At 36.4% G+C, this 16,742-nt stretch overlaps 1 protein-coding gene across 1 annotated transcript; it reads right to left on the bottom strand.

Moving 5' to 3' along the window:
• Positions 1-7,436: 7,436 nt before the first annotated feature.
• On the bottom strand, positions 7,437-8,069 carry LOC142166469 (uncharacterized). The gene has a single exon (XM_075225862.1). It carries the CDS (start codon positions 8,067-8,069, stop codon positions 7,437-7,439), a length of 633 nt encoding a protein of 210 aa, XP_075081963.1.
• Between the last annotated feature and the right edge of the window lie 8,673 nt (positions 8,070-16,742).

Raw genomic sequence — 16,742 nt, forward strand, 5'->3', positions numbered from 1 at the left:
GATGAATGTGGCAACACACAGTCATCAGACACTAATATTACATCATTACTCTTACAGACGTAAACACTATATATCTCATTTGTACACTAATATCTGTACAAATGAGATAGTATTAGTATGCAATGGAATGTATTTGCAATGGACAAGTGTGAAAAGTTAAGAGTTCAGGTGCTCAAAAGGCTGAATGTAAATTATACTATCTGTAAAATTAGGCCAACCTGAAAAGGTGGTAGCTAAATAATTTCTCTATTAGATAACAAAGAGTTAGTACATTGGCCAGATGACAGTAAACATTTTAGCCTGAAGCAGTTTTAAGGTAAGTCTTGTAAATTCTCAACTAGCATAGCTTTCTGCATAAGGTAAAGGATACAGAGAAAAAGATGTGAAGTACCTGCAACCTAGGATTGTCAAAATCATCTAAAACTTCTCGCAAAGCAGGGAGGATCTGTTGATGATATTGCTTTTGAAAATGTGGGCTCAGATACTTTGAAAGCTGACCAATTGCATGAATTGTTGCCCAGCGCACTCGGGGATGCGTATCATGAATTAGCATCACAACAGTCTCTACAAGCTGCCCCATCTCCTGCAACAATGCCTGGAATTTCCACACCATAAATCACATACAAAAACTAATTATGCCCATTTTTCAGAACATACTCACTAAAAAGGAAAGACTGCTACACAAAATGAAACGGAGAGAGTAATACCTTTGAGCAACCCTCGGAAATCAGACCAATTGCAGTAACACCAGCATGACGAATTCTCCAGTTTTCATCATACAAGAAGCTGAACAAATACTCAAGGCAACTAGGCAAAATCACATTTCCTCCCAATGCAATTGCTAACCTACCCAAACTTTCCATAGCATAACTACACATACTCAACTCCCCTGCATTTTCATCATCACTAATTGCATTTCCCCAATTAGGATCATCTTCAATATGTACTAACATCACAATTAGCTGACTAAGCAACTTAGAAACAACATCCTCAGCAACTATTAAAACAAACTCTATAGCAAGTTGCCATGTCCTCTCTTTTAACTCCAAATTCTCTACTACTTTCACCATTGAAGCTATTATAACATCAATCTGAACCGTAAAAAACTCAGTTTCTGCCCAGGCCAAAATTATCAAATACTCAAGAAGACTACACACAAGAACTTCCTCACCTAATGCCATAAACAAAGTCATCATTACATACCCCATAAGATCATAAAACTTGCTATAATTTGCGGTGTTTCCCAAATACAAAACCAATTTTACAGATGCCTTAGCAGCAGCAACACCACACCGATGATCTTGTGATACAGTAGGCATAAGATCTTTAAAACCCTCAATCAAGAAATCAATATAAGGCATAAAAACCTCAGGACAAACAGGAATCAAATCATTCCATAATAACAAAAGGCTCCTCATTGGATCTTCTACCTCCATGTGAGTTTCTTGCAGTGAAATGAGCACAGAAATGACCTAAAATGACACATCATTAGTAAATGCAGTTTTGGATCTTAACTGATGTTGGTAGTTTTTTTTTTTTTTTTTTTCCAGTTTTCTCTATAAGAACTGTATCTACAAGATGTTGCTGTAGGAATGAAGTTGCCCTGAATCTAATGGTTTAAATATCGCTTACCGCTATGTGGTTCTAACTTTAAGTCTAAAAAGTTCATTATATTAGTTTATTTTACAGTTCCAAGAAACACAGTCAACTTTTATAATATGCCTGCTACAAAGGAATGGACAGATATAAACTGTATTCACCTTCTCAACATAATCAAGGATTGCAAGATTCCCGATAGCCATTGCGATCATGGTAATACATTCCAATGATTTGGTAAGGAGCATGTAACTTGTATCTTTAGTAGCAGTTACTAAGATAACTTTCAGATATGGCATTATTGAATCATATATGTACGCAGAGTCCTCCTACAATATCCCAGGCAAAAGAAGTTTAGAACACCAGAACATCGAAAGGGAAGTTCTTTTTGAACCTATGAAAACAAAAGTACCTGTGATGAAATAGCTAAAAAAGCTAAAGTTTCCAGAGCCGCTTCCTTCATCATCGTCATTCCTCTCTGCAATTCAGCAAGTCACTTGTTAGTCCAAATCATATCAGAGATATGACTGTTAAAAACTTATGTCATTACTCTTACATACACGTACACCGCTGCCAGATGAATGTGGCAACACAGTCATCAAACACGTTGAAAGCTGACCAATTGCATGAATTGTTGCCCAGCGCACTCGGGGATGCGTATCATGAATTAGCATCACAACAGTCTCTACAAGCTGCCTCATCTCCTGCAACAATGCCTGGAATTTCCACACCATAAATCACATACAAAAACTATATTAAGCCCATTTTTCGCCTCTCAATAGCCTTCTAAAAATTAACGTTGAACTACTCCCTCTGCTTTATCTTATTTGACGGTATTTTACTTTTGACAGATACCAAAAAATACCCTTAGACCTTGTAGTCTAAACATGCTACGACATCTCTATCGCAATATGAACATGTCATTGAGAGTGAAATGGAAAGTTTATTTTACGGTGTTTTACTTCTGACACATACTCAAAGTACCCTTAGCACTTGTAATCTAAACATGCAACAAATTTACTACGGCAATATGTGAACAATGTCATTAAGGTTAAAATGAAAAGTTTGAAGTTAAGAAAATCTTATTTGACAGTGTTTTACTTTTGACACATACTGAAAAGTATCCTTAGACCTTGTAGTCTAAATACGCTACAACATTTCTATGGCTATATGAACATGTAATTACGGGTAAAATAAAAAGTTCGAAGTTAAAGAGATCTTGTCTGACGGCGTTTTACTTCTGACACATGCTAAAAGTACCCTTAGCAGATTTAGCACTTGTAATCTAAACATGCAACAAATTTACTATGGCTATATGAACATGTCATTAAGGTTAAAATAAAAATTTCAAAGTTAAGGAGATCTTATTTGATAGTGTTTTAGTTTTGACACATACCGAAAAGTATCCTTAGACCTTGTAGTCTAAACATGCTAGTATAACATTTCAACGACAATAAGAACATGCTACTAAGGGTAAGACGGAAAGTTGAAAGTTAAAGGGTTTCCTAATATAACATTCTTTTCAGAACATACTTGCTAAAAAGGAAAAAGCGCTACATATAATGGAACGAAGAGAGTATTACCTTCGAGCAACCCTCAGAAATCAGACCAATTGCATTTTCCCAATTAGGATCATCTTCAATATGTACTAACATCACAATTAGCTGACTAAGCAACTTAGAAACAACATCCTCAGCAACTGTTAAAACAAACTCTATAGCAAGTTGCCTTGTCCTCTCTTTTAACTCCAAATTCTCTACTACTTTCACCATAGAATCTATTACAACATCAATCTGAACCTTAAAAAACTCAGTGTCCGCCCCGGCCAAAATTATCAAATCCTCAAGAAGACTACACACAAGAACTTCCTCACCTAATGCCATAAACAAAGTCATTGTTACATACCCCATAATATCATAAAACTTGCTATAATTCGCGGTGTTTCCCAAATACAAAACTAATTTTACAGATGCCTTAACAGCAGCAACACCACACCGTTGATCTTCTGTTACAATAGGCATAAGATCTTTAAAACTCTCAATCAAGAAATCAATATAAGGCATAAAAACCTCAGGACAAATAGGAATCAAATCATTCCATTATAACAAAGCACCCAATTTTCTATACAAAGAACTCGAACCCAAGTATCGAAACATGAAGTAAAACAGATTATCCCATTCATTTTTAGGAAATAACAAACCGGCTAAACTTGATACGCAAGAAACACAAGCTTTAAGCGTTTCATAATCCTTTTCAAGCCATAAACGATAGTTTAAGCCATTTTTTAAGTCTTTACGCGTAAATGGAGGAAGACGGAGCCAAAGAGAAGGCAGAAGATCGCGAAGAAGATTATAACAGCGAATACCTGTGATCGAAAAAGGGTTACGTTGAATCATTTCGAAGAGTTTGAGAATTAGAGCAGTTGGGTAATGGTTTTTGGTGTAATTGAACAGAGTTTTTGCTGGTTGATAAAGATGATCGTCGTTGCAATGGAGATGTAATAGAAGGTTGATCATTGGGTCGGAGCCGAATAGTTTTTTTGCGGATTAGGGTGACGCCATTGAAGAGAGCTTTGGAAAGGAACTGTGTGTAATGAACTGAAGTGAAGTTCGTTTTTGGTCAAATGGGGTTTTTGGCGGGGTTTGAACTTTGAACAGACGGAATTCAAGTTGACATTGAACATTCAAGTCAATCCTTTTTTAAGGGAAAAATTCATAAAAAGTTAACCAAAAGAGATCATGCTAGAGGCTACGGTCAAACCGTTTTATAACAGTATCATTAGTTCTAATATTATTTGACTGCTATAGTAAAGTGTTTTTATAGAAAACATATATTATAGTAACATAATATTAAAAATGATTCCAAAAAAAATTTGGTTGTTATAGTGAAGAGGTATATGTATATAATATATATAGTACATGCATAAACGTTTAGAGTTTTCAACTTCAGTTTTCTTTTCTGGCAAATAATACAAAAATAAATTAAACAAGAAAAAGTAAAGGAGAAGGGAAAGAAGAGAGGTGATATATATACCCGAGGATGAAACAAGCAAGAAAGAAAAAATCATGAAAAGGCATCGTTCAACATTAATGCTCCTCATTGTCATTTAGTTGAATTCTTCAAAGTGAAACTGCAAATAAGAAGAAAGAAAAAACCTTAGGTTTGAGGGTACGAAACTATTAGAGCATTGGGGATATTTATAGTGTCTATGCACGGACCAGCATTAATTGGTAACATTATAAAATTGGAAATTATTTTAATAGGTCAAAATCTACTGATACTATATATAAGCAAATTCTTATTAATGCGTACAAACTTTAATTGGTAATATTAAAATGGAAAACAATCTTCTATAAAAGGTCAAAATATATTGTAAAATACTAGTAGTTCACGCATGGGCGAGTCAAACTCCTTAATTAACTTTGAGTTGGCACTTCTTTTTTACCTAGTTTCCTTCTTCTTTTTTCGAATGCACTTCTTTTTTATTTAATCATTCGAAATTAGAACACTATTGGGTCCAACTATTTAATTTTGTGTCTTGTAAGACCCCATTAGGGCTTGCAGGAAAAAGAATGGAAAACAATCTTTTATATATAGAAGGTCGAAATATTCTTAGTGTAAGGAAAAATTTAATGCAACTACATATGGTGCTCTATAGAAACATTAATGGGTAAGCTTTGAAAAATGGAAAACAATCTTCTATAATATGTAAAAGTAGTGTAAGAAAATCTTTATACGGTCAATATATATAACTAAATTGTAAACTACTGCTATCTATAAACGTGTGTTGCACGTTAATAATGACATATGGTGGTTTAAATATTTATTTATATGAATGAACAATAAAATTTACTCCCACCGTTTACTTTTAGTTGTCAAGTATTCTAAAAATAAATTTTTATTTTTACTTGTCACTTTTCGCATATCGAGAGAAAAATAATTTATTTTTTCTGCTTTGCCCTTAGCATTAATTACTCATTTCAAATCATTTTCTAAATTCATTAAGACTATACACCAATTAATATGGGTATCATGGTAAATTATGCACTTTATTTATTGTTTCTTAAGGGGTGTGCAAAGTCAATAGTGAACAAGTAAAAGTGAACGGATGGAGTAATTAATGAGAGAACTTTTATATATAATACTACAACAATTATCTAAATGCCGAAAAATATTGTTATATTAACATAATACATGAATTCGAATGAAAGGACATCATCAGAACTTACATAAAGGATCAATTTCAGTCATGTTAAGTAGATAATTATGTATTGTAGTTTAAAGGTATCTAATATGATGGTATCTTATGGAACACTTCTTTATAGACAGTATTGTTTTGTATATGTTTCATTATAATGCTTTGGTTACTCTGCCATAACCAAAACTCTTGTTGTCGATATTGATATCTCTCGTGAAAGTGCAACACATAGTTATTCGTGTAAGAAAACATATTGTGGAAAATATTGTCCAATATTTATGATGTTTGTCCTTGTACTTTATTTATTATAACTACAAAACATAAACATACTGAAAATTATTTTCACATAAATTTGAAAGGATATTCTTTAGTTTCGGAAGGTGAAAGTTGAATTCGGGGATTAACACATACTTAGAAGCACATTGACTGGTATCATAAGTTCTGCATGTATGACGTTATTGTAAAATCTTCTATATACCATATGTGTACTATTACATAAGCTATTCAGCGGATCTTAGTTTTCAGTAGCATGACAGGGCATATTTTTCTTCAAAATCAACCTATATGCAATGGAAGATCAATTTTAACTTAGTCTATTATATATATATATGGTGACACTAACATATATAAGAAATAATGAACTTGACAACAAACATGTACGGTAGAAAGTCATTTGGTATTAAAATATTTAAATATTCTTCTAAGTAGTAATTGTTGGTATCATCTTCTGCTGAGTCAAAACTGAAAAATATTTTGTTTTTACCATAAAACTTAGCAATCAACCTTTTATTTAGTTGATCAACATATTCATTTATGCTAGCTAATATAGCTCTTTAATTTCTATCATGTAATTTATACAAATATTTTCCTTATTAAATACACTACTATTACTATTGGGGTTGATAACCAAGTGTTCTAGAAGAACCAAATCATCGTTTACTGGATGCTCTTCTTCGTTTCCGACACGAAGCAAGAAGCTACTGAATGTTGGATTTGTTCTTACTTTTATATTTCTTGTCATTTGAATATTTTTCATTTGAGGTCATAAGTATAATTTTAGCAAGCTAGCTTTTACAATTTCTGCTTTAGTCAATTTTGGAATTACTTATCGTACTTGACACAAATCACCTCCCAAACTATTACTTTTCCACCAAATGGTTCATCGATATCCAATATATCTCTAAAACTCTGGCGATTGTTTCGATCATTTGACACTTAGCTAAAAGCGCTTCATCCCATATTTTCACTTTTAGTTTTTGGTAAAACAGTGAAGTATTACCATTGACAACCAAATTTTTACACCTAATGAGCACTTTAGAGAGATTTCCAAAGCCTCGAACAAAGAAAAACATCACTCAACTAATTACATAGTTGCTGCCTCAAATAACTACATCTACTTGCTTTCCTAGAGTATTTCAAGTGTTCTACCCTCTCTACAATCTCTTTCTTTATCTGCATAAACACAACCTCAGTATTTTACATTTATCCCTCTAAAACGTTTCCAATTTCGAGCCTTCCATGTGTGGTAGAGTTTTGCACCCCATATTGCTGCTGCTAATTCCTTCTTGAACTGCTTTTAATGTCTGGTTTTGATCCATTTCATGCATTGAGTTGTCCCTTTCCTTTGTATTTTGATACCCGATCACATTTCTAGTTCATCTTGCAATTTCACTGTCCAACTACACTCAGTAAAGAGGTGTAGCTGGCTTTCAACCTTGTTCTCATCACATACGCAACACATTCCATCATCTACTGGTATATGGACTCGGATCAACCTCTCTTTTGTTAACAGCTTCTCTTGATTAGCCAACCATACTATAAACCTATGTCTAGGTAGCATAATGTTGTTCCATACTAAATCAGCTTCTAACATTTTCTCCATGCTTCCTAGTAAGCTAATATAGCTTCTACTGACAGAATATGCACCATTTATTGTTAAACAGTAGGTGCCATTATTGTACCAATTTGTCATAACTGATTTAATGGAATTAAGCTTCCTCCAGTACCAGATGCTGTCAACAGGTGGAGTGTGAATCCAGATATCCTGATTCCCTCTCATATATACTCCATATACCCATCTAATCCATAGTGAATCTGCTTTGGTTGCCAATTGCCAAATCCGTTTTCTAACAGAAGCAATATTCCACAATTTACAACTTTTGATATTCAACGCCCCATTCTTCTTTGGCTTGCATATCTTTTTCCAGGAGACTAGTGCAACTTTCCTCTTCTCATCTATGCTTCCCCATACGTAATACCGACATTTCCTATCCATTTCTTTCAAAATGCTTTGTGGCAATATAAAAACAACCCCCCAGAAATTGTACACTAAGAATAGGACTGCATTGATAATCTGCAGTCTGCTTACGTAGGATAAGTTTTTAGAGTATGCACTTGTTATTCTGAAACTTATTCTCTCTACCAGCTGATAACACTCCACTTTGATCCACTCTTTTTAAAAGAGAGGCAAACCCAGGTATCTGATTGGCAATGTACCAAGTGAGAACCCAGTCATCTGTACCATTTGATCTCTTAGGTTATCCTCAACCCATGCTATAAAGATACTAGATTTGTCCAGGTTAGCTTCAAACCCTGTTACATCACTGAAATGATTTAATGCCTCCATGATCCTCGCAATAGACTTTAGGTCTCCCTTACATAATAACATTAAATCATCAGCAAACACTAAGTGAGTCAGCTTAGTATTCTTACACATTGGATGGAACTTAAAGTCAGGAAGATCCCCCATCATTTTCAAAATCCTTGACAAATACTAAATGACTATCACAAATAACATTGGTGATATTGGATCTCCTTGCCTCAACCCTCTTTTCCCTTCAAAGTATCCATATCCTTCTCCATTAACCTTAATTGGAAATTTTGTGGAAGTAACACAGACCATGACCAGATGTAATGACCCGACCTATCGTTTTAAGAATTAACGCTCTGTTTAGTGACTTAAGGTCTCATGCAGCTTCGCAATATGTATTATGACTTGCGGGTGTGGTCGAGTTTGATTTATTGAAGATTCAGAATTAAATTAAAAGAACAATCCTTATTTAGAAGCGTAAATGGAAAGGGTTGACCGGAGAGTTGACTTTTGAGCAAACGACTCCGGAATGGAATTTTGATGATGTCAATAGCTTAGTATGGTGATTTTGTATTAGGCTTGTGTCCGTACTTAGATTTGGAAGCTCGTAGGACAATTCGACTCATTTTGGCGAAAGTTGGAAAAAAGAAGATTTTGGAAAGTCCGACCGAAGGTTGAATTTTTGATAACGAGGTCGGATTTTGATTCCATAAATTGGAATAGATCCATTACATCATTCATGACTTGTGTGCAAAATTTGAAGTCATTCCAGATTGATTTGATACGTTTCGGCGTAAAATATAGAAGTTAGAAAATTTAAAAACTCACAATTCGATTCGATGCGCGATTCATAATTTCGGCGTTGTTCGACGTGGTTTGAAGCCTCGACTAAGTTATTATTGTATTTTGGGACATGTTGGTATTATTGGTTAAGGTCCCAAGGGCCTCAGGTATATTTTGGAAGGTTAACGGAGCAATTTGGACTTGAAGGAAGTTGCTGGAAAATAACAGCAGCTGTAGGAATCGCACTTGCGGAATTTTGGGCGCAGGTGCGACCTCGCAGAAGCGAGGATTTCACCATTGAAGTGAAGATGGAAGGGTATGGCAGATGTCATAGGTGCGAAGTAATGCCCGCACCTGCGGAATCGCAGAAGCGGGAAAGGGAGGCGCAGAAGCGACTGCTTTTGTAGATGCGCATGTTGCATCACACCAGCGAATGCGCAAAAGTGGAAAGGAGTCCACATGTGCGATGGGGTTGTTGGCAGTAGCCTTTGCATAAGCAAATCGACTGCTTTCGTAGATGCGCATGTTGCATCGCACCGGCGAATGCGCAGAAGCGGAAAGGAGTCCACATGTGCGATGGGGTTGTTGGCAGTAGCCTTTGCATAAGCAAATCTTCGCTCGCAAAAGCGGCTCCGCAAATGCGGCGACTCGTCCGCAGGTGCGAAACTGGACAGAATCATTAAGGACAAAAATTGGTCATTTTGCTATTTTCGATTCGGATTTTTGGAGCTCAAATTTGGGGTGATTTTGGAAGGAATATTCACAATCTTGGTTGGGGTAAGTGTTATATATCCTAAAGGGGTTATATTTCATGAATCTATGGTTATATTCATCATTTAATTCGGATTTAAATGGAGGAAATCAAGATTTTTGCAAAATCTTCCAAAAACAAAAATTTAAGATTTGGAGGTTGAGTTGTTATTGGAATTCGATAAAATTGGTATGGTTAAACTCGTATCGGAATGGGTGTTCATATTTCGTAAAAATTATGTCGGTTTCCGAGAGGCGGGCCCCGTGTTGACTTTTGTTGATTTTTTAGAATAATTTTTCAAGTCGACGTTTTAGTATCCGGAATTATTTCTGATGAATTTTAATGAAGTTATACAATTAATTTGGATAGATTTGAGCTGTCCGCAGGTCAATTCAAGCAAGGAGGATATTTTAGAATATCGGCCTAACTTCAAAAAGGTAAGTGTCTTGCCTAACCTCGAGTGGGGGAATTACCCCTTAGGCATCGAGTCTTATGTGCCATTTGTGAAATGTGAAAAGCCGTGTACGCGAGGTGATGAGTACGTACTCGGGCTTATATTTGCAAAATTTATTGAGTTAAAGTCTTCGGCATATTGTGTAGTAAATTGGATAATTGTTGGCATATATTTAATCATCTAATTGCCATGCCTCAAATCACATTTATTGAATTTGTTTTTATATGACAATTTGATGTAATTACTACTTGCATATTTTTGTTAATTCTGTGAGTTTGATGGTTTGATATTTCTTGGAATTTAATTTCATTATGAATTTTCTGTATGCAAATAATTAATTAAGCATGCTTAAGAAGAAGTGTTAATATAATCATCTAAATTTGGATTAATAAAGGCGTTGCCCTATGTTGATTATTTTCTATCTCAGTTGTTTGTGGCCATTGGAAAAATTGTTATATGAATTGATTTTGTTATGTTGCCGTGATAATATTTCGTGTAAATTGTTGTGTTAATCGAGTTATTGTTTTGAGGATATAAGGGTGGCATTTCACTGTTGATATTATGTGGGCATAAGGGAGGCATTTCACTGTTGTTATGTGTGTTGGGATATTGTCTGGGCAGAACGATAAAGGTAGATATAGGAGAGATAGGGGTGGCTATAGAAGAGATAAGGGTGGTGGCTATAAGAGCGATAAGGGTGGCTATTGATATTGTCAGGGCGGAGGGATAAGGGAGGCTATTATAGGAGTGATAAGGGTGGCTATAGGAGAGATAAGGGTGGCTATTGTCAGGGATGATATGTGATGATGTGTAGTTATTGCGTTGATAATTTTTATGTGATGTTGTGATTTTTTTTGTGTTTATTTTTATATCTTGTGCAATTTGTCTTGTTGTTTTGGTAAACTTGATAATAGTCTGATCTATGTTAAAATTGGGAGCCTGCGGCCATTGCTAGGCAGATTATGATATGAAATGTGGGCACGAGGTGCCGTGAGTAAATAATAATAATACTGGCACGTGAATTGTCCGTGAAGCTGTGATATGAAATGAAGGCAAGAGGTGTCGTGGCTAAATGATGATGATATTGGCACGTGAGTTGTCCGTGTGGTTGTGATAGAGAAATTTGGCACGAGGTGCCGTGGAAATATGAAAATGGGCTGAGACCCGTAGTTGTATGATTATGAAATGAGGTGTCACATGGTGACTTTTTAATTGAAAGAATTATATTCAAAATATTTATTTGGAAGGATTTTTATTCAAAAAGATTTATTTGAAAGAATTACATTCGAAAGATATTTATTTGAAGAAATTATATTTGAGAGAGATTTATTTAAAGGTAGTATATTTGAAAGATATTTATTTGAAGGAATAATATTTGAAAGAGATTTATTCTGAAGAATTATATGTGAAATATATTTATTTGAAGGACTTGATTTAATTGGGTGTACTTATATTTATTAATTGTTGAGCGATATTAATGGTGTTCTTGTTGCCCTTATTGTTATTTGTTTCCTATTATTCTATATATCTTATTGCACAGGTTATTAGACTAGTGAGTGTCTTGATTGTACCTCGCCTCTACTCCAATGAGGGTAGTCTTGATACTTACTGGGTACCGAGCGTGGTGTACTCATACTACACTTCTGTACATTTTTGTGTAGAGCCAGGTATTAGAGCTATCAGACTCGGACATAGTTAAAGTGTGATCGCAAGGATTCAAGATAGAGCTGCTTGGTCGTCGCAGTCCCTTGAAGTCTTTTCATTTTATTGTACTGTTAATTATTAATCAAACAATATTGAGTATTCGGTCCTTGAGATCATTCCATGTATTCAGTTAGAGTTCGTGACTCAGTATTACCAGTCTTGGGAGGTTGTTTGTAATTATTTCCGTTGTTGGTTTTGACACTAGTATTTAATTATATGTTTTTAAAAACAAATTGGCTGGAATTGTAATCATAATCTGCTTACTTAGTCTTAGAGACTAAGTTCCATCACGACACGTGAGGTGGTATTTTGGGTCGTGACAAGTTGGTATCAGAGCTCTAGGTTCATAGGTTCTACGAGTCACGAACGAGTCTAGTAGAGTCTTGTGGATCGGTACGGAGACGTCTGTACTTATCTTCAAGAGGCTACAAAACTATTAGGAAATTTCCACTTCTTTCATTCCTGTCGTGTGGATTTGTTGATTGTGGAATTTGAGCCTTTGTATCTCTATTCTCTCACAGATGGTGAGGACCCGTGCTACTGGGTTAGCTGAGCAGGCATTCGCACATACTGCTAGGGCTGCAAGAGGCCGGGGCCGAGGTAGAGGCTGAGGTAGAGGTCGAGGAAGGGCACGTGTCGCGACTGGAGCACCTGTCAGAGCAACAGTTGAGGAGCCGCCAGTAGCTCCAGTTGAGGGACAGGTACCAGAAGCACCTGTTGTTACCCCCAGTCTTCAGGAGACTTTAGCACAGTTTCTGAGTATGTTTGGTACATTAACTCAGGCGGGATTGATCTCTATTGCACCAAATATTTCGCAGATTATGGGAGTAGCTCCGACTCCTACCACGACTCCAGAACAACAGGTTCACGTCAGTCAGGTTTCGAATGTAATACTGGTACAACCTGTTATTCCGGTTCGGCCTGAGGTCATGCCAGATACATCAAAAGAAGAACAAAAGAGACTTGAGAGGTTTAAGAGGTATAGTCCACCTACTTTCAATGGCACAGCTTCAGAGGATGCCCAAGGATTTCTAGAAAATTGTCACTGTATTCTCTGCACCATGGGTATTGTGGAAGTGAGCAGAGTTGCCTTTACTACATTTCAACTGTCAGGCGCAGTGTATTAGTGGTGGAAAATCTATGAAGAAGGTAGACCAGCCGATGCAACACCACCAACTTTGGCTCAATTTTCGAAAATATTCTTGAAAGTGTTTGTTCCCCAGACTCTCCGAGATGCATGACACATAGAGTTTGAACGATTGCGTCAGGGCACTATGACAGTGTCAGAATATGCTATCAGGTTCAGTGAGTTAGCCCGTCATGCACCTATCTTGGTTCCTATAGTCAGAGAGCGTGTCCGCATATTCATCGAGGGGCTCGATTATGATATTAAAATATGCATGGCTCGAGAGTTGCAAACTGATACTCCATTTCAACAAGTAGTGGCGATTGCGAGGAAGATTGAGGGTGTTCTAGGCGAGGAAAGGGAGTCTAAGGAGGCCAAAAGGTCCTGAAACTCTGGAGGGTTTAGTGGATTTTACTCTTCAGCTACGACCCATTATAGTGGAGGTTCGAGCAGTCAGCTAGCTCAGTCCGCATATCAGATTACTTGGAGTGCTCCAGTAAGTTCTTTTAATGCACCACCGGCATGAGGTTCCTATAATGGTTATTCCAGTTATCCGGCACAGACTCAGTATGAGCAACCACGACCTCAGAGGGGCTGTTATGAGTGTGGTGATACTAGGCCCATTATGAAATATTTTCCCAGACTTGGGAGGGGGGGATTTTATCAGAACACTCAAACTATGGGCCCCAGTACAGATACTACTCCACGTGCACAACCAGTTAGGGGTGGAGGACACACGGGTCGAGGGAGCCTAAGAGGTGGAGGCCCGACCTACTGATATAATCGCTATGTTTTGGATGAGGCCGATACACCAGATGGTGTCGTTATAGGTACGATCTCGATTTGTTATAAAAGGATATTTTCCCTTAATTTAATTCGGTTCTGAATGTTGAGGTGAGTCCTCCTATTATGCTCGACTTATGGGTGAGCTTCGTAATTTTGTGATCCACTTATATGTTTATCCATGTTGGGATATTTGAAGATGTGAGCCCATGTCTCTTATTTTTATTTTTGTGCACCATTGAGGGCTATAAGTCCAAAAGTAATTTTTATTATTCCTTACAGTGGATTTTGATGTGTTTCGGAATAATTGATTCCAAATTTATGAATTATATGCCCTAATTGTATGAGGGTTCATTATGCGTTGTGAAAACTGTTTACGAAATATATTGAAAAGAAGAAAGAAAGGAAATGGAAAATTTCAGTTGGCACAATGTGCAAAAATACTTGTGATTCGGAGTCGAGGATGAGATCCTCGCATTTATATATATGATGTGAAATATTTAAACCAAGCTATAAGCCGCAGTGGAAGTTATATAAGGACGAGGTCCTTGTGGTGAAATACTTATGTGTTTAAATTCTCTCTTTGTGAAGTTTAATTTGTACTATAGTACTAATAGGGAGTTATGACTGATAGGCTTATGTGATAATTCTTTTATGTGTTTTTGTGCCATAATTGTGCTGTAATTATTGAGTTTTAGCTTACGAGGTGAGTGCCCAGGTAGCGTTAAATGTGACTCGTTAAGTCGGGTAAATAGTTATGAGGTCTTCATGCCTCACATTCTGTTGTTAGTGTTGTGAAAATTCGGAATGAGGTTTTGGTTAATATGAGGTTAAGCGATGTTGTAATCGATTATGAACAACTATTAAGACCAGAGATGTGGTGATGGGCATACATATGATGTGCTTCATGTCCTGATATCATTATGATAATGTAGTGCTTGTAATGCTGAGATTAGTCTTATTGATATATACATTGTGGTGCTCCGTTGGGTTGTGGATGTGTTGTTAGGAGTTGTTTTGGTGTTACTCTGGCAGGTGGATAGGCCCAATTACAGGGGAGATTCTGTCGAAATTTCTAAATTCTTTTTTGGGAGATTGATAAGTGCGAAAGAAAATATAAGTTAATGTGTGTGTAGGCACGAGTTGCTATAGCAGTTGAGACTAATACCGTGCGTTGATGTGAAAATTAGACTTTTTTGTTTATTGAAAATGTTTGGAGTGTAAGAAATTTGGTCTTAAAGTTTACAAATATGGATAAAAGAAATAATCTCAATTGAGATGGTGTTGTCGGCCTTATTTCAAATGCGATAATGTGGGATCAACCGTGAGTATATGTGTAAAAGTAAAATCATCAATTTGGTAACCTCAGAATAATTCTTAGCACATTCGAGGACGAACATTTGTTTAAGAGGTGGAGAATGTAACGACCCGACTTGTCATTTTAAGAATTAACGCCCCATTCAGTGACTTAAGGTCTCGAGCAACTTCGCAATATGTATTATGACCCGCGGGTGTAGTCGAGTTTGATTTACTGAAGATTCGGAATTAAATTAAAAGAACAATCCTTATTTAGAAGCTTAAATAGAAAGGGTTGACTGGAGAGTTGACTTTTGAGCAAACGACTCCGGAATAGAATTTTGATGACGTCAATAGCTTCGTATGGTGAGTTCGGACTTAGGCGTGTGTCTGGACTACTTTCGTATGGCGACTACTTTCGCAGAAGCGCATGTTGCATCGCACCCCCGAATGTTCAGAAGCGGAAAGGAGTCCGCAGGTGTGATGGAGTTGTTGGTAGTTGCCTGCGCAGAAGCAAGTCTTTGCTTGAAACAGCGGCTCCGCTGATGCGGCGACTCGTCCGCAGGTGCGAAACTAGACAGAATGATTAAGGACCAAAATTGGTCATTTTGCTATTTTCGATTGGGATTTTTGGAGCTTGGATTTGGGGGCGATTATGGAGGGAGTTTTCACAAGCTTGGTTGGGGTAAGTGTTATATATCCTAAAGTGGTTATATTTCATGAATCTATGGTTACATTCATCATTTAATTCGGATTTAAATGGAGGCAATCAAGATTTTTGCAAAATCTTCCAAAAATAAAAATTTAAGATTTGGAGGTCGAGTTGTTATTGAAATTCAATAAAATTGGTATGGTTGAACTCGTACTGAAATGGGTGTTCGGATTTCGTAAAGATTATATCGGGTTCCGATAGGCGGGTCCCACGTTGACTTTTGTTGATTTTTTAGAATAAATTTTCAAATAGATGTTTTATTATCCGTAATTGTTTCCGATGAATTTTAATGAAGTTATACAATTAATTTGGATAGATTTGAGCTGTCCGGAGGTCAATTCAAGCAAGAAGGCTATTTTGGAATATCGGCCTAACTTCAAAAAGGTAAGTGTCTTGCCTAACCTCGAGTGGAGGAATTACCCCTTAGGCATCGAGTCTTATGTGCCATTTGTGAAATGTGAAAAGCCGTGTACGCGAGGTGACGAGTACGTACTCGGGCTTATATGTCCAAAATTTATTGAGTTAAAGTCTTGGGCATATTATGTAGTAAATTGGATAATTGTTGGCATATATTTAATCATCTAATTGCCATGCCTCAAATTACATTTATTGAATTTATTTTTATATGACAATTTGATGTAATTATTACTTGTATATTTTGTGTGAATTTCATGAGTTTGATGGTTTGATATTTCTTGGAATTTAATTTCATTATGAATTTTTCCTATGCAAATAATTAATTAAGCAAG

The sequence above is a fragment of the Nicotiana tabacum genome, chromosome 11, assembly GCF_000715075.1.
Source record: "Nicotiana tabacum cultivar K326 chromosome 11, ASM71507v2, whole genome shotgun sequence".
Taxonomy (NCBI): Eukaryota; Viridiplantae; Streptophyta; class Magnoliopsida; order Solanales; family Solanaceae; genus Nicotiana; species Nicotiana tabacum.